This window comes from Pleurodeles waltl, chromosome 1_1, assembly GCF_031143425.1.
Source record: "Pleurodeles waltl isolate 20211129_DDA chromosome 1_1, aPleWal1.hap1.20221129, whole genome shotgun sequence".
Taxonomy (NCBI): domain Eukaryota; kingdom Metazoa; phylum Chordata; class Amphibia; order Caudata; family Salamandridae; genus Pleurodeles; species Pleurodeles waltl.
In genome coordinates, this window is record NC_090436.1 from 51,882,842 (window position 1) to 51,901,859 (window position 19,018).

A 19,018-nucleotide genomic window follows, 5' to 3' on the forward strand; every position below is an offset into this window, starting at 1 on the left:
GAATATAATAGACGGGCAAGCAAAACCTGCACCCACAGAAGAGCCAAAGTTGGGCTGATGACCTACTTAAGCACTAAACTTGCAGCAAAAGCTAGGATGTTAGGTATAACTGAGCCATGGCTCTTGGTGATCTGTTCGGAAGATTTGGACAAACAGTGGACAAGTCCGCTGATAATCGCTAACATCTATATCAGCTCAAAGAAAGAAAGAGGGATAGTCAAAAAGGTAGTCAACCCTCTGATGTGGGAAAGTGAATCATGGATGATGAACTTGGTTCTCACCTGAGATTTTAATCTGAACCTCTTCCAAGATGCAAGGGAAGATGAGTATGTAATCCTTGATGTGTTAGTCATAAATCACCATCCGCGAAAAGAGAAGTTAAACCTGGGAAAAAGTTGATAAAGGCCTGTGAAGTGGCTGGGCTAAGAATGACAGAAAGAGGCCTGGCTGCTTGAGAAGGGTAAAGCCGAAGCGTTATGGGCCAAGCTACTATGCTATTCAAAATGAAATGATTAGAGGAATTTCTGGAAATTAACAAATGACCTTGATAAGGGTCCATGGGCAGCAAATAACTTGCTCATAAGTGAAGAAGAATGGGTGAGATTTTTAAGAACTCATTACAAAGAAAGCATGGTTTCCTCAATTGCCCTGGGGCCTAGTTCCTGCATACTATCCATAATAGGCCCCACAGATAACAATAACAACAGCATTACAGACACATTGGAATATACTATCGCTGATCTGGAGCTGGTCTTCGCGTGCTCATGTAACAGCGGTGCACCTGGTCCTAACAGAATCCCACCAGCTTTCCTTAAGGAAAATATTATGACATGGGCAGGCTTCCTGACCTCAGTGTTCAATCACATATCATTGTCTGGAAGCATCCCTAAAAGTTGAAGAGGGTTGGTTATACACCCAATATCTAAAGCCAGGAAAGCTGCATCTCAGCTCTGTTAGATGTGGACCTTAATTCTTCTCAACATTACATTTGCAAGATCTTACTGAGTGGGTGCTTGAGGCAAAACGGATGCAGATAAACCAAAACGGGTTCTGTAAGAAGCAGGGGACACTATCTAACGTAGCAGCTGTGAGTCTTATAATGAATAATGAGAATAGCGAGTGATACCAGCACCCCTCTGTTCATGTGTTACGTGGACTTCAAAGCAGCCTTCGATTGTGTCTCCTGTGAACTACTGTGAGAGAAGTTTCAGTGTTGGGGCATCCCCTAGAAATTACTGTGAGCAATCCAACTGGTTTATTCTGGAACATGGGTGAAGATTAAGGTTGGGGATGACTATCACCTGTCTAGAAAAGTATGTACACCTGTAGGGTTAAAACAGGGTTGTGTACTAGCCCCCTTATTGTTCAAATTGTTCATCTCAGACCTAACTCCGTCTTTGGATGAAGTGGGGTCACATGCGCCAAGTCTTGGTGGCAAGGAACTATGTAACATCTTATATGCTGCTACCAGAGTAGGTCTTCAAAGACTAATCAACAGGCTGTCGGACTATGCTATAAAAAATAAGTTAGAAATGCTATTTGCAGACCAATCTAGAGAATTTAGGACTCTCAGACATATGGGAACAGAACATCAGTGATTCCATCTTCAGGAAAAAACTGAACACCTGTACCTGGTAGAAGAGCCACCTGGAGGAACAAGAGTTATTGGCCAAGCGAGCGCACTGGTGTCACCTTCTCATGAGACTGTGCTTTGGCCTTCTCCCAACGCTGGAGTTCATACCTAAGTGGCAGATCAAGGGGCACCTGAAGAAATTTGTGTCGCCTGTGTCATCTGACAATCGAAACACTTATGTACATTGTATGTTTATGCCCAAAGTTATTAGCAGAACGTAGGGCCTTGCTGCGTACAGAATTTATTGCCCTGGGAGCAAGGTCTTGCAGGGCAGCGGTCATCGTGTCCCTCAAACCCACAAAACCCCATGCTGAATGTGCAACTTAGTTGAATTGGAGGGATAATGATAAGGCCTCATTTGTTTACAGGGTTCCACAGGATTATTTAAAAACAGCAACTTAAAGTAAATCAGCCTAGCATCTACTGTTTGTACTAAGCACTTTAGGTAAGACTAGTTAGGCCTGCTTTAGAGGTGTATTGTAAAATGCACTTACACACTTATCTCCTGTAACAAGCATTTTAAGCATTTTAAAGGCAACTCCTGTCTAATGCATAATGCACTTTCAAGTCTAAGATGTATTTATCAAACTGCAAGAGGCCCGGTTAAGTTTTAATCGCGTGTAATTAAATGATGCTATTTGCACAGTGACCAGACTGAAGCAGACAGAAAATACTCAGGTCACAAAGAGTGATTTATGTCTAATTAAGGATATTTTAGTGTTATTGAAAGTGTTTTTTCTCTTAGTCTTTTGATCTGTTCTCTGTTTATGGTTTTAATGAACTAATAAACTAAATATATACTCAAATATATGCTCAGTAGTGCTTTCCAGCGAGGGAGCCATAGAGAGCATATGTGCAGCACCAGAGCAGACAGGAACCAGGTACTTCCCCTTTCACAGGAGGAAGCCTTTCACATCCGCCCTGGCAGCGGCACAGACACACAGCGGGCAGCACTCAGACCAGACCTGCCAACAGAGCCTGTCCTGCCACTACTGTGGACTGGTGGGACCCTTTAGTGACACATCTCAGCCTATCCTGGATGTGGCCGTGGTTATCACCAGTATCTGTTCCTGCTAAGAGAGGGATCCACTGTGGCCCATGCTCAGCTCACACTCGGTTTATGGCCAGCCCAGGATCTGGAGAAGCAAGTAACCCCTAAAGAACCTTCATACTGGGACCAGCAGATCCATGGGACCAACCCTGAGGGGGCAGAAACCCTGCTCAGCAGATCAGTGGTGAGGCTGAAATACTGATAAAACTCATCAACAGTGGTAAAGCAGATAAGCTGCAGAATGATTGCACTGATTGTTTTGGTTCTCGACTTCTCAACAGGTGAGGATTGATCTTTTTGTAATTTATATGTATGTGTACAGAACTAAAATGAACTTTGCATAACTAATATATAGGTAAGATCAACTAGTAAGACATGTAGAGACGTCTATGACGAATACCAGTCACCTAATTGCCATTCAGAACTCTGTGCTGGTGAGTAGCAGAGACCAAGGATTCTCAATTGTGGCACCTGAACTCTGGAACTAGCTTGTTCTCTTGGTATGTATGTATATACATGTATGTATTTCTCTAGCACAAACCTAGCCAGAGCACTCCACAGGGTCAAAGACAAGCATAAAGTCAGCAAATAATAGGAGAGATATCTGGGCTGTGAACCGTAAGTGGGCTGTGATGTAGTGTTCTTTAAAGTGGTGAGTCTTCAACTCTTACAGTGCAGAGCTCTATGAGTTTTGAAAGCTATTTTGAAAATAGTTCTAGGTTATATCAATAGCCAGTTGAAGGTAATCAACAAATATGTAGTATGGTCTGGGACCTGGACTTCCTTGGTTTTCTGTAAAAGTAAGGACTTTATTGTTTAGGTATAATTTACCAATAAGTCTGCATCCGAGGTCCCACCAATTCCGTCCCATTTGGACTTTGCTTTTGCTATGTTACTAAGAGGCTTAGTACACCACATGGGTGTAGGTGTGGAGAACAGTGGGTGTTTCAGGACTGATTTCTCTACCCTGTCCCATAGTGCCACTACTTTACAAAGTAAATATGGGAATTTGTGAGGAATATTTCGTCCCAACATGAATATCTCTTTTAACATTTCTGATGAGTTAGTTCCCTTTGTGAGATATTTCTCCCAGTTTGGCACCTCATCAAACCAACTCACTGCATGTTGTAACTTTGCTGGTGCATCTTATAAGAATAGGACAAGCAGTCCTATGTCTCCTTCTGCCCATGAGAGCTTCACAGTGGCCAGTTTAACCAGTTACATTTGCCCAGCCAGTGTAGGAAACACAGAAGCATGTATAATTCCTTGAATAGTTTAACTGTCATTGGCACATAGAATTCTGCAATGTATAAAAGCATTGTGGTAGAAAGACCATCTTAGCCAATGATATCTTCACCATGATAGTTCATTGTAGTGTTTTACAGAATTCTAGTGAGCAAATCAGCCTTTCCAGAACCCTACCCATATTTAACTGGCATCACTTGTGTCTCAATTTAGTAACATTTATGCCTATTTGAGGGAAGATTATTGCTTCACAATATTTGTCTATATTCAATTGGGCATGCTTGTCATGCTCACCCAGTCTCTAAAGACCCCCAAGTTGAAATAACTTTTTATTTTCCCCAGTTAGTAAATAGGTCTGAAACACCTTTGACCCTGTCAAGTTCCCTGCAGAGAAGCGATTCTCCTAAATAGACCAATGTGTCATCATCATTCAACAATATCATATTCGTTCTGTAACCTAGTTCTATCCCCCATTGAGCTAGATTTATGAGCAACTTACACGCTAGTGTCTCCCTAACCAATGTCAACAATAGCAGGACACATGGCACCTCTCTATGCTACCTCTTTCTACTTTCCACTTCTTAGGATACACACATCCGTTCAGACTCTTAACTAGGCATGGGTGGATTTTGCAGAGTTCTGCTATGAGGAACTCTGCAAAGTGGCAAAAAACATCCGCTGTGCTCCACGGACTTCTGCTAGTGGTGGAGTTCGGGTGAGTTGCACTGTTTGTGCTTATTTTCAGTGCGAGGTGTTTCTCCTGGGCTGTAAAATCAGGGCGAGCAGCATCACGCAGAGCACCAGAGGGCACTAACTTCTTTCTGCCACTCAAGTAGATTTTCTACTCGAGTGGCAGATTCCTCAATGTGAGCGGCAGCTTCCTCAACGTGAGCAGTAGCGACCTGCTGTGACCACCCACAATCAGAAATGTCGATCGCACGTGCCAGCTTAGCAATTTCACTCACTCCAAAATTTAACGTTGGCGAGCCACCCAAGAGAGTTTTTCAGAACTCTGCACTCTGTGAAGATTGGGGAAAACTCTGCGAACTCCTCCAGTGGAGCGGAATTCTTCGACCCACCCCTACTCTTAATGTGGGTTCTGTATGGAACAGTGTGCTAAAGCTAAGGACGCTTGGACCAAAACCCATCTTTTCCATCCATGACTAACCATACATGTTCCCATCTCATTGTGCCAAATGTTCACTCATTGTCAAGCGCATAGACTTCCACAGATGTTGACTATGCATGTATTACGTTTGTGACCCTTTTAATGTTATGCATCACCCTTCTATTCAAGACAAATCTGGACTGATGTTCATGTATTGGTGCGTTTATCAAGTCTGTGGGGGTTATTCTAACTTTGGAGGAGGTGTTAATCCGCCCCAAAAGTGACGGAAAAGTGACGGATTTACCACCAGCCGTATTACGAGTCCATTATATCCTATGGAACTCGTAATACGGCTGGTGGTATATCCGTCACTTTACCGTCACTTTTGGGACGGATTAACACTCCTCCAAAGTTAGAATAACCCCCTTAATCTTTTCACACAGACATTAAGATACTTAGGGCCATATTTACAAGAGGGTTGCGCAATGCAGTATGGTACATGCATGGCGAAAACCTCTAAGTCAGATTTTTTAAGCTATGGAAAGCCACTTTGCCTGGCTTTGAATGGCTTAACAAATCTGGGGGCTTATTTACAAGCCCCTGGGCACCGCTGGAACCTCACTTTTAATGATGGTCCGGCAGCGCACAATGCAGAGTCATATCTACAAGATCACATAAAGCCACCCTGCGTGGCTTATCATGGCCTTGTAGATATGGAGTTAGGGAACGCAGCACAGCTTACAGCGTTGCCTCGCACTGCGATATGGAGGCATGCCCCGGACATTACGGTGAGTGTTCCCACTCAACTGCCATGGCATTAGACACATTCCCAGATTTACAACCTGATGTAAACCTGGGAATGCGTCAAAAGTGTATGCCTCCCCATGGGAGGCGTAAGAAAGGCGCAACAAGGAGAAAAAACATTATTTCTCCTCTTTTTTCTTTTTTTCTACATGTGCTGCATTCTACAGCACTCTGCAGCACACATTGGACCAGATTTAAGAAACGTAGTGCTGCACCCAGTGCAGCGCCACTTTTCTTGCACCACTTAGCGCCCCCTAACGCCACCATGTGTGCACTGTATCTAAGATACGGCGCACCATGGCGGTAGTTAGGTAACTAGTGTCAACATTTTTTATGCTAGTTCTGAGCTTTTCAGGATTAGTGTCAAAAACGTTGACGCTAATCCCGCAAAACCCATTTAGGCCAATTGGTGTGCTTCCTTTTAACACATGCTCTGAGCAGGCGTTAAAAGTGCTGAAAAAAATGACGCAGAGAAATCTCTTGGATTTTTTTGTGCCATATTTTTCGGCCCCCCTAACAGGGGAACACCCTCTTTGCATACATTATGCCCGTGCAGGTATAATGTAGCCCAAAGGGTTACAAAGTGGCGCAATGCTTGCATTGCACACTTTGTAAATCTGGCGTTGTGTTTTATTGCCATCTAAAGCCACATTAGTGTAAAAAAATAACTCTAATGTCGTTAGATAGCACTAGAAGCTATTAAATCTGCCCCATAGTAAGAGGAAATCACCTCCATTGATTGTTTTTGTGCAAGAAGATGTCCCTTCCTGCACAAAAACAATCATATCTACAACACAGACAACATGGTGCAAGGGTGCCTGCGTTGGCACCTGGAAGACAATTGTGTGCCAACACTGTGGAAGAGGACAGGAATGCACTGTATTTTATATATACAGCTCATTCCTGCCCTTTTCTTTTGGCAAGGGCAGCACAGCAAGAAGGCTTGCAGCACTGCTCTGCACCAAAAAATTGTAAATATACACCCTGGAGTATTGCAAGGCAGTGCAAATTGTTGCGTTGCATTACTCTGTTGCTCGCATGAGATTTTACCTTAAAATGTAAGAGAAAAGGCATTTGACAAAACAAGAAACAGTTTGTTTAATTAAAAATTACGGCCAGGAGAGCAGTTACAGCACTGGGGTCTGAGGACTGTCTCTTGTAGAACATCAAAATGACCCATGTTTTATACATTTCTTTGAGTGCAATAAACATGTAAACATTCTTCTGCTGGTGAAATATGCAGACTATTGACAAGGAGTCACAGATACAGGCGGTTATTACAACTTTGGAAGAGGTGTTAATCCATCCCAAAAGTGAGGGTAAAGTGACGGATATACCACCAGCCGTATTACGAGTTCCATAGGATATAATGGACTCGTAATACGGCTGGTGGTATATCCGTCACTTTACTGTCACTTTTGGGATGGATTAACACCTCCTCCAAAGTTGGAATAACCCCCACAATTTCCAAATAAGGAATGCAGGTGGGTCTCAATCTGGCATGGGCACCATGTGGGTCAGTGAGTATGTGTTCATATGTCCGGCCCAAGTAAAACATGGTCACTGCATGGGCTGTGTTTGTTGTGTCCTGATTGGCTGAGTGAACCTAACTACATGTGGCATCTGACCTTATGGTGTTTAAGGACGGCATGTGCCCCTCTGGCCATTTGTGCTTTATTAGGGCCAATCTCTGGGGACCGTAGTGTTGATGTTGATCTGTGGGATCTGATCTGAGCTTGTGTGTTTGGCTGTCAGCTAAGTGTTACCCCACCTGTGACCTGTCAGTCATTAACCTTCAGACCTGGGCCAGAGTGCCTGCCTGACCATTTAGCTATGTGCTGGGGTTGACGGAGGGTCAATGATGGGGGAATCCAATTGGGGTGATGTGACTTTGTTCATGTATGGAAATGTATGGTCCGCGTATAGAGGTATTTTGTTGTCGTGTGGATTAATTGATCCGATGTCAAGAACACTGCAAAAAGGGACACATTCAATGGCCATTGCGTGGGCTTTCCAACACAACTCGCTTGGTTTTTGATGCAGTCCCAGATTTACCAAACATAGTTAACCTGGGAATAAGCCAAAAAGATGCGCCTTCCCAGGAGAGGCATAACAAGGAGAAATATCTTTGTTTCTCCTCGTTTTTTCCTCTTTCTATGTGAACTGAATTCTGCAGCACACATAGAAAGAGGAAAAAGCCTCTCAGGATTGCTTTTGTGCAGGAAGGTGCAATGCAGACACCCTCACACCATGGTGCAAGGTTGCTTGAGTTGGCGTTGGGCTGCCAAAACGGCATCAGTGCAAGAGAAAAGGACAGGAATGCTCCTTATTGGTGTGATGTAGTCAGATGTCACATTGAACACCAATAAGTTGGTTATTGGGACTTCCGTTCTGGTCACAGTATCCCGTGTGATGCCTTCCTAGTGGTTGTTACTGGGGTGGCAACTTCTTCATGTGAACATGACAGAAATGGACCTACAAGAATTTGGCTATTTCGGTTTCTTTCTGTGCTCCTTAATCACCTCTGTTTCTGACAACAAGGTACTGTACATTTTGATTTGTTAAACAGTCATACATCAGTATCAATGAACCAGCACTCTTCCCTGAAATGGCAAGGTGGAAGCAAATCAAGTCAAATCAGGATTTATAAAGCGCAACTACTCACCCGTACGGGTCCCAAGGTGCTGAGAGATCTAAAAAATGCGTTTCTGAGCATCTCAGGAACAGAGCGCCACTTTCTAAAGACCTTCATTCCGACTTCAGGGCAGAACATGACCTCTGAGCCCATATTTATGAGAAAAGACGCAGAACATTACTAGCTAATGCCATTCCCTAGAGCCATCAGTGCGCCATATTTAAAAAAAGACGAACAATGGCACTAAGGACTGGCTAGTGTCTGAACAAAAGATACTAGGCGGTGCGGAATGGGGTTAGGGTAAAAGAGTCTAGTGGGACAGAAATTACGCTAGACTGATAAGCAGCAAAAAATCTGCCGCTAATCGACCTGGAGTCATTTTTGGATGCACAAGCAGCCAAAAAATGACTCCAAGTATAGACAGGAATCATTACCACAACCCCAATTCCCACCACAGGGGACCAGTGTCCCCAGGACAGCCCGGACAGACCCAGTGCCAGCCAGGGGGCCCCATGTAAGTGGCCTCCAGTGGCAAACTTCCTCCAGTAGTTTCCCTGTGGTGTGGGTGGTGGTGATGCTGGGGGCTGGGGTGGGCATCTATGTACCCATTCAATGGTTTTTTCCCCATGGAAATTGGCCTACCAGCACTTATGGTCTGACCAGGCATTAGATTTTGACGCTAATCGGCCTTAGTGTCATTCTTTAGGCCTGCCTCCTAGGTGTGTGTTGTTTTAGCAATGGGAGGTAAATATGGCGCTGCAGGCTAGCATCATTTTTAAGAAGGGAATGCCTACCTTGCATAACATTGTAGCTATTTGACGCAAGGTGGGTTGGAGCTTCCTGAAAATGGTGCTTACTCAAATATTTTGACCCTAGATGGGTCTAGCTTCAAAATATAAATATGGAGTTAAGTTAGCGCCTCTTTAGCGTAAAAAAATTGATGCTAAGGTGGCACTAACATTCCATAAATATGGACCCTGGTGTTTCAGAAAACTACTAGAAACGCAGCTGTTCATGATGGCTTTCAGCTGGGCCCAAAAACTAACTTCTGTGGTTTTTATGGAGTAAGGGAGAACGGATCCACTTCCGAATAGTATCACTATAAGTTATCAATTCTATTAATCAATTTATCTGCAACACATTTTATTTTATCTCTCTTTTATTTTTATTTTCTGTTACTATACATCTGGGTAACTTATTGTTCAACAAATTTTGCAAACTTTACTAAATTGAATTACAAACGTGTTTTTTATGAATGTTATAATGATTATGTTGAGGGAACAGGACGCTTTTGCTCATGTTTTACTGTGTGATTTCTCTTTAAAGCCAGGGGTCTGGCTCTAACCGGTCCACGTGAGGTCACAGGTACACGTGGAGGGTCGGTGTCCATTGAATGCAGCTATCCGGCAGAGTACAGAAATAAGGGCAAATATTGGTGCCGAGGACCAGGCAGGTTCTGTGACATAGTTGTGAAAACATCCAGGTCTGAGCGAGAGGCGCGGAATGACCGAGTGGCCATCAGGGATGCACCGAGCACCAGGACATTCACTGTGCTCATGGAAGGGCTGAGGCCAGAAGATGCCGGGAGCTACCAGTGTGGAATACGCAGATCTGCTTTGCTAGATCCCCAGTTCACAGTCTCAGTGGTTGTTCTCACAGGTGAGTTCATGCTACGATAGTGTTGTAATGTTTAATGCTTTTGTGTGTTGTAATGGTTAATGTTTTTACTTCTTAACATGCATGCGCTAGTCCTGGAACCTCGGTGACATCAAGACTCACATTCTGGAGCCTGGTTGATGCCGATGTTCCAGGCACTGACGGATTGAGTATTCCTTGTTGGTTGGATCGGTGGGCAGCCGCGTAGCAGCCGTGTCCTTGTTGGGTTGTTATTCCTGATTAAAATTTCATTTTCATACTTCTCCTTATCGTCCTTGCTTCGTTTCAACACTGGCGACGAGGAACTATGTATGTGGGCAGTCAAGCACTTTAAATTTGATCTGTGGGGGTTACCCTTTGTGGTGAGGACTGACCACAGGCCCTTCGTCCAAATTTTCACTCCTAAAAAGAATTAAGTGTTAACTCCTAGAATACGAAGGTGGGCAGAGGGTTTATTAGAGTACAATTTTGTTGCGGAATATGTGACTGGACCGAGGAATATTGTGCCAGACTTTTTGTCCCGTTCTTCAATTGACAGTAGCGAGGAAGTAGGGGATGAAACTACTATCAACTGGATGAGAGAAATGGCCGTCAACGAAGAAGAATGGAGGTTGGCTGTAGAAAGAGATTTGGATAGACATAAACTTGAAGTATTCATTGTTAAGGGATGGCCGGAGTTTAAGGACGTTCCTGATTCTTTGAAGGGGTTTTGGAATGTGAGGAATGAACTCTCTCTTAGTGAAGGAGAATTGTTTAGAGGAAGCAAACCCATACCTCCTGAGGGTGTGAGGAAAGAAATTCTTAATCTTGCTCACGAAGGGAATTTGAGCAGGAGTTTAACCACATCTAGACTTAGGGCCATTTACTGGTGGCCAGGGTTGGATCGTGAGGCTGTTGTGAAGGATTGTTTGAGCTGTGCCAGTAATGACAAAGGCAAGGTTGTGGCAAAAGCACCACCGTCTCCTGTAGAAGTTCCAGGGAAAACTTGGATGAAATTAGGTCTTGATTTTATGGGTCCTTTCCATCTCTTACCAGCGAATAAACAATACGTCATGCTTTTGGTGGATTATACGTCCAAGTGGGTGGTGACCAAATGTGTGAGTACTGTTGATACCCGAACGGTAATTGAGTTTCTTGAAGAGGAGTTCTCTACGGAAGGCATACCTAGCCATTTAGTCACTGACAATGGAGTACAATTGACTTTGCAGGAGATGAAGCAGTTTTTAGATTCCCTGGCTATTGTGCATTTAAAGACAGCTTTATATCTACCACAGGCCAATGGTCTTGCAGAGCGTATGAACAGGATTGTCAAAGCTTGTGTACAAGAGGCTATTGAGACTAGAACTCCTATAGCTAATCTCCTAAGGGATTTGTGGTGGGCATATCGTAACACCCCGAACAGTATCACCAACATAGCTCCCTTTGAATACATGAGGGCAAGGTTAGGTTACACAAAGGTTTAATGACAATTTAGCTCGGATGGATCTTAATCAGGAGAAATTTGATGTGGCACCCAGTCTCAGGAAGAAATATCAATGTAACTACAAATCGCGTTTTGATGCTAAACATTGTGTTTCTAGTGTTAAGTGGAAGGTTGGGGATTTGGTGTTGGTGAAGAGCCCTTGTTTCACAACCAAAGGGAAATCTGTCTTCAAGGGCCCCTTTCGTATCAAAGAAATAAAGGGAAACATTGTGTTTCTTGACAATGGAGATGCTTGGAGCACGTCCAGAATTGCGAGGTGGAGAGGAGTGGTGGAAGACTCCAACTTTCCTACTTTGCAAGATCAAAGAAGAAATTTCATGGAAACATCTAAGGAGTCACCACGCTTTAAGGTTTCATCCAGCTTACGTTCTAAACCACTCTAGATGAAAGACTATACCACTTGACTCTTTGCTACATTGTTTTGTTATTTGATTATTATTGTGTGGGAGGGGGATGTGTTGTAATGTTTAATGACTTTGTGTGTTGTAATGGTTAATGTTTTTACTTCTTAACATGCATGCGCTAGGCCTGGAACCTCGGTGATATCAAGACTCACATTCTGGAGCCTGGTTGATGCCGATGTTCCAGGCACTGACGGATTGAGTATTCCTTGTTGGTTGGATCGGTGGGCAGCCACGTAGCAGCTGTGTCCTTGTTGGGATGTTATTCCTGATTAAAATTTCATTTTCATACTTCTCCTTATCGTCCTTACTTCGTTTCAACAGATAGCTTTAATGATCACTCTATCTCTGGGTGCTGCTAGTGGATAGGGGGCATGGGCTGACATTGGCACAGACGTATCTCTGTACAAATAAATACAATCAGTTAAAAAGTCCTAAAATCATCTAAACTCACGTCTATCTAAGAGATTGTTAATAGTTACATGTCTGATGCTATTTTTGTAGTAAGTATTTTTGTAGTCTGTGTCTTCACATGCTGCTCATGTAGCGACATAAGAGCCCAATAGCTGACACATGAACAAAGAACCATGTGTTGTGAGTTTAAACTTAAAACATACTCATGCACAGATACCTGGTGTGGAACACACTGTCCGTGGGTAAGCCATGGTGCACTTTTATTGCGTGTGCAGGGCACAAACTGATAGAGCGCTCTTGCTTATGAACAAGCATTGGCAAAGCCAAAAGGATCTGGCAATTTTGGACGTGAAATTGCTTCTTTACCAGAGATTTTGTTTGTGGCGTGTGGAATGGCGAGTGAAAGACTGAGTCAACAGTTAGAGGGGTGAGTGCTAGGGTGAACAGGTGTCCCAGATTGGCTGGGACAGTCCAGGATTTTAATTATCTGTCCTGACAAATTTCAGTATATTTAGCAAATGTCCTGTTTTTCAGAGGGGGTCACTAGAACTCCCCAAGGTTGATGCAAAATTGTAATTCTAGTACTGTGTTTGTGGAATGTCCTGGTTTTGGGTTGTCAAAGTCTTGTCACCCTAGTGAGTGGGTGCATTGATGGACAGATGAACGAGTGAGTGCATGAATGAGTGAATGCATGGATGGAAGGCTGGATAAACGGTTCTCAATAAATCACTGCACGGATGGAATCAGTTAATTACACCAATGTTACAGACTGATGTCCCAGGCAATGGTTAGGGTACACAAAGATCACAGAAGGGCAGACAGGGTTAGGGTGCGGATCGGTATGGCAAGCATGAGACAAAACTAGAATACAAAAGTCTAGGTCTGACTAGAGGTGACACAGGGCACTGGAGCACCATAAACATGCTTATTTAAAATAGGATTTTCGAACTGCATTTTACAGGTACAATTTGTGTTTTTATTACTACTTTATATTCTGTAGGAAAAACATTGTAATTTTGTAACAACCATAATAGGGTTTAAGAGAGTGGGGCTTGCTCTAGAGCATACCCGAGTCATTTTTAGGACACCTGTGAGGTGCTCAGTCTGCTGTATCAGGCAGAACAGTGAGAATCCATGGATCTCTTCATCAGTGTGGGAAATCAGTGTTCCTCTCTTTTAGAAAGAAGTTCTCGGTGAGCCAAAGCAAAGTGTGATCGGTGTTGTTCAAGGTCCACTTTAGGGCAGTGGACGCTGACTTGGGGAGGGGGGTGTTGACCTCAGGGGGGTGCTGTGTTTAGCAATAAGGTATGATTTAAAAGGATTGTCACATTGGGCGCCACCAGCACTAAAATCGGCCCTGGTGCTGTTACAGGTGAGATGCGTGACTTGGAACAACCTGTAACATCCAAGTCTGTAGTGATGTCTTGTTCATGATGTTTTACAATAGAATATTTAGGTTCGGTGTTCTACATTCTGTATAGAATGGGTGTTCTACATTCTGTGTAGAATGATACACTGTGGCACAGGTGACAGGTAAGGGGTTCTACATTCTGTATAGAATGATATGCTGGGGTACAGGTGATAGGTAGGGGAATGTGCTGTGGGACAGGTGATGGGGGTTCTACATTCTGTATAGAATGCTATGCTGTGGTACAGGTGATAGGTAGGTGTGAGAAGGTAGCCTCTTTCTAGCCTTGTTACCCCCACTTTTGGCCTGTTTGTGAGTGTATGTCAGGGTGTTTGTCACTGTTTTCACTGTCTCACTGGGATCCTGATAGCCAGGCCTCAGTGCTCATAGTGAAAACACCATGTTTTCAGTATGGTTGTTATGTGTCACTGGGATCATGCTAGTCAGGACCCCAGTGCTCATAGGTTTGTGGCCTATATGTATGTGTCACTGGGACCCTGTCACACAGGGCCCCAGTGCTCATAGGTGTGCATGTATATGTTCCCTGTGTGGTGCCTAACTGTCTCACTGAGGCTCTGCTAACCAGAACCTCAGTGGTTATGCTCTCTCATTACTTCCAAATTGTCACTAACAGGCTAGTGACCAATTTCACCAATTTACATTGGCTTACTGGAACACCCTTATAATTCCCTAGTATATGGTACTGAGGTACCCAGGGTAGTGGGGTTCCAGGAGATCCCTATGGGCTGCAGCATTTCTTTTGCCACCCATAGGGAGCTCTGACAATTCTTACACAGGCCTGCCACTGCAGCCTGAGTGAAATAACGTCCACGTTATTTAACAGCCATTTTACACTGCACTTAAGTAACTTATAAGTCACCTATATGTCTAACCTTTACCTGGTAAAGGTTAGGTGCAAAGTTACTTAGTGTGAGGGCACCCTGGCACTAGCCAAGGTGCCCCCACATTGTTCAGAGCCAATTCCCTGAACTTTGTGAGTGCGGGGACACCATTACACGCGTGCACTACATATAGGTCACTACCTATATGTAGCTTCACAATGGTAACTCCGAATATGGCCATGTAACATGTCTATGATCATGGAATTACCCCCTCTATGCCATCCTGGCATTGTTGGTACAATTCCATGATCCCAGTGGTCTGTAGCACAGACCCTGGTACTGCCAGACTGCCCTTCCTGGGGTTTCTCTGCAGCTGCTGCTGCTGCCAACCCCTCAGACAGGCAGCTGCCCTCCTGGGGTCCAGCCAGGCCTGGCCCAGGATGGCAGAACAAAGAACTTCCTCTGAGAGAGGGTGTGACACCCTCTCCCTTTGGAAAATGGTGTGAAGGCAGGGGAGGAGTAGCCTCCCCCAGCCTCTGGAAATGCTTTGTTGGGCACAGATGTGCCCAATTCTGCATAAGCCAGTCTACACCGGTTCAGGGACCCCTTAGCCCCTGCTCTGGCGCGAAACTGGACAAAGGAAAGGGGAGTGACCACTCCCCTGACCTGCACCTCCCCTGGGAGGTGTCCAGAGCTCCTCCAGTGTGCTCCAGACCTCTGCCATCTTGGAAACAGAGGTGCTGCTGGCACACTGGACTGCTCTGAGTGGCCAGTGCCACCAGGTGACGTCAGAGACTCCTTGTGATAGGCTCCTTCAGGTGTTAGTAGCCTTTCCTCTCTCCTAGGTAGCCAAACCCTCTTTTCTGGCTATTTAGGGTCTCTGTCTCTGGGGAAACTTCAGATAACGAATGCATGAGCTCAGCCGAGTTCCTCTGCATCTCCCTCTTCACCTTCTGATAAGGAATCGACCGCTGACCGCGCTGGAAGCCTGCAAACCTGCAACATAGTAGCAAAGACGACTACTGCAACTCTGTAACGCTGATCCTGCCGCCTTCTCGACTGTTTTCCTGCTTGTGCATGCTGTGGGGGTAGTCTGCCTCCTCTCTGCACCAGAAGCTCCGAAGAAATCTCCCGTGGGTCGACGGAATCTTCCCCCTGCAACCGCAGGCACCAAAAAGCTGCATCTCCGGTCCCTTGGGTCTCCTCTCAGCACGACGAGCGAGGTCCCTCGAATCCAGCGACACCGTCCAAGTGACTCCCACAGTCCAGTGACTCTTCAGCCCGCGTTTGGTGGAGGTAAGTCCTTGCCTCACCTCGCTGGGCTGCATTGCTGGGAACCGCGACTTTGCAAGCTTCTCCGGCCCCTGTGCACTTCCGGCGGAAATCCTGTGTGCACAGCCAAGCCTGGGTCCACGGCACTCTAACCTGCATTGCACGACTTTCTAAGTTGGTCTCCGGCGACGTGGGACTCCTTTGTGCAACTTCGGCGAGCACCGTTTCACGCATCCTCGTAGTGCCTGTTTCTGGCACTTCTCCGGGTGCTACCTGCTTCAGTGAGGGCTCTTTGTCTTGCTCGACGTCCCCTCTCTCTGTAGGTCCAATTTGCGACCTTCTGGTCCCTCCTGGGCCCCAGCAGCGTCCAAAAACGCCAAACGCACGATTTGCGTGTAGCAAGGCTTGTTGGCGTCCATCCGGCGGGAAAACACTTCTGCACGACTCTCCAAGGCGTGGGGGATCCATCCTCCAAAGGGGAAGTCTCTAGCCCTTGTCGTTCCTGCAGTATTCACAGTTCTTCAGCCTAGTAAGAGCTTCTTTGCACCAACCGCTGGCATTTCTTGGGCATCTGCCCATCTCCGAGCTGCTTGTGACTTTTGGACTTGGTCCCCTTGTTCCACAGGTACCTTCAGACAGGAATCCATCGTTGTTGCATTGCTGATTTGTGTTTTCCTTGCATTCTCCCTCTAACACGACTATTTTGTCCTTAGGGGAACTTTGGTGCACTTTGCACTCACTTTTCAGGGTCTTGGGGTGGGTTATTTTGCTAACTCTCACTATTTTCTAATAGTCCCAGCGACCCTCTACAAGGTCACATAGGTTTGGGGTCCATTCGTGGTTCGCATTCCACTTCTGGAGTATATGGTTTGTGTTGCCCCTATCCCTATGTTTCCCCATTGCATCCTATTGTAACTATACATTGTTTGCACTGTTTTCTAAGACTATACTGCATATTTTTGCTATTGTGTATATATATCTTGTGTATATTTCCTATCCTCTCACTGAGGGTACACTCTAAGATACTTTGGCATATTGTCATAAAAATAAAGTACCTTTATTTTTAGTATAACTGTGTATTGTGTTTTCTTATGATATTGTGCATATGACACTAAGTGGTACTGTAGTAGCTTCACACGTCTCCTAGTTCAGCCTGAGCTGCTTTGCTAAGCTACCATTATCTATCAGCCTAAGCTGCTAGACACCCTATACACTAATAAGGGATAACTGGGCCTGGTGCAAGGTGCAAGTACCCCTTGGTACTCACTACAAGCCAGTCCAGCCTCCTACATTGGTTGTGCAGTGGTGGGATAAGTGCTTGAGACTACTTACCACTCTTGTCATTGTACTTTTCATAAGAGAAAAATATACAAAACAAGGTCAGTGTATATACACATAGCCAAAAAGTTTTGCATTTCCTCTTTTCACTCTTTTCTAAGTGCTGAAAAGTACTTCTAAACTTTCAAAAAGTTCTTAAAAGTTTAAAAAGTTTTTTCTGTCTTTCCAAAAAGTTCTGAAAACTTTTTTCTCTTTTTCTATCACTTTAACTCTCTCTAAAAATGTCTGGCACAGGCCAAAAAGTTGAACTGTCCAAACTTGCATATGATCACCTTAGCTGGAAAGGAGCAAGGAGTCTCTGCATAGAGAGAGGTTTGAGTGTAGGGAAGAATCCTTCCTTAGAACTGTTAATTAATATGCTTAGAGTACAGGATAAGGCCATAAGTGCCCAATCTGTAGAAAAAGTAGCTAATGCTTTTGGCCTGTTTGTGAGTGTATGTCAGGGTGTTTGTCACTGTTTTCACTGTCTCACTGGGATCCTGATAGCCAGGCCTCAGTGCTCATAGTGAAAACACCATGTTTTCAGTATGGTTGTTATGTGTCACTGGGATCATGCTAGTCAGGACCCCAGTGCTCATAGGTTTGTGGCCTATATGTATGTGTCACTGGGACCCTGTCACACAGGGCCCCAGTGCTCATAGGTGTGCATGTATATGTTCCCTGTGTGGTGCCTAACTGTCTCACTGAGGCTCTGCTAACCAGAACCTCAGTGGTTATGCTCTCTCATTACTTCCAAATTGTCACTAACAGGCTAGTGACCAATTTCACCAATTTACATTGGCTTACTGGAACACCCTTATAATTCCCTAGTATATGGTACTGAGGTACCCAGGGTATTGGGGTTCCAGGAGATCCCTATGGGCTGCAGCATTTCTTTTGCCACCCATAGGGAGCTCTGACAATTCTTACACAGGCCTGCCACTGCAGCCTGAGTGAAATAACGTCCACGTTATTTAACAGCCATTTTACACTGCACTTAAGTAACTTATAAGTCACCTATATGTCTAACCTTTACCTGGTAAAGGTTAGGTGCAAAGTTACTTAGTGTGAGGGCACCCTGGCACTAGCCAAGGTGCCCCCACATTGTTCAGAGCCAATTCCCTGAACTTTGTGAGTGCGGGGACACCATTACACGCGTGCACTACATATAGGTCACTACCTATATGTAGCTTCACAATGGTAACTCCGAATATGGCCATGTAACATGTCTATGATCATGGAATTACCCCCTCTATGCCATCCTGGCATTGTTGGTACAATTCCATGATCCCAGTGGTCTGTAGCACAGACCCTGGTACTGCCAGACTGCCCTTCCTGGGGTTTCTCTGCAGCTGCTGCTGCTGCCAACCCCTCAGACAGGCAGCTGCCCTCCTGGGGTCCAGCCAGGCCTGGCCCAGGATGGCAGAACAAAGAACTTCCTCTGAGAGAGGGTGTGACACCCTCTCCCTTTGGAAAATGGTGTGAAGGCAGGGGAGGAGTAGCCTCCCCCAGCCTCTGGAAATGCTTTGTTGGGCACAGATGTGCCCAATTCTGCATAAGCCAGTCTACACCGGTTCAGGGACCCCTTAGCCCCTGCTCTGGCGCGAAACTGGACAAAGGAAAGGGGAGTGACCACTCCCCTGACCTGCACCTCCCCTGGGAGGTGTCCAGAGCTCCTCCAGTGTGCTCCAGACCTCTGCCATCTTGGAAACAGAGGTGCTGCTGGCACACTGGACTGCTCTGAGTGGC

General features: G+C 45.1%; 1 protein-coding gene across 1 annotated transcript in view; it reads left to right on the top strand.

Moving 5' to 3' along the window:
• The first annotated feature begins 2,562 nt into the window (after positions 1 to 2,562).
• LOC138261551 (CMRF35-like molecule 5) overlaps positions 2,563 to 19,018 on the top strand; it is a 144,042-nt gene continuing 127,586 nt past the window's right edge. The window contains exons 1-2 of the mRNA XM_069210637.1: positions 2,563 to 2,965; positions 9,803 to 10,135. Of these exons, the coding sequence (XP_069066738.1) occupies positions 2,926 to 2,965; positions 9,803 to 10,135 (373 nt within the window). The 5' untranslated portion in view covers positions 2,563 to 2,925. The remainder of the gene's footprint in view (positions 2,966 to 9,802; positions 10,136 to 19,018) is intronic.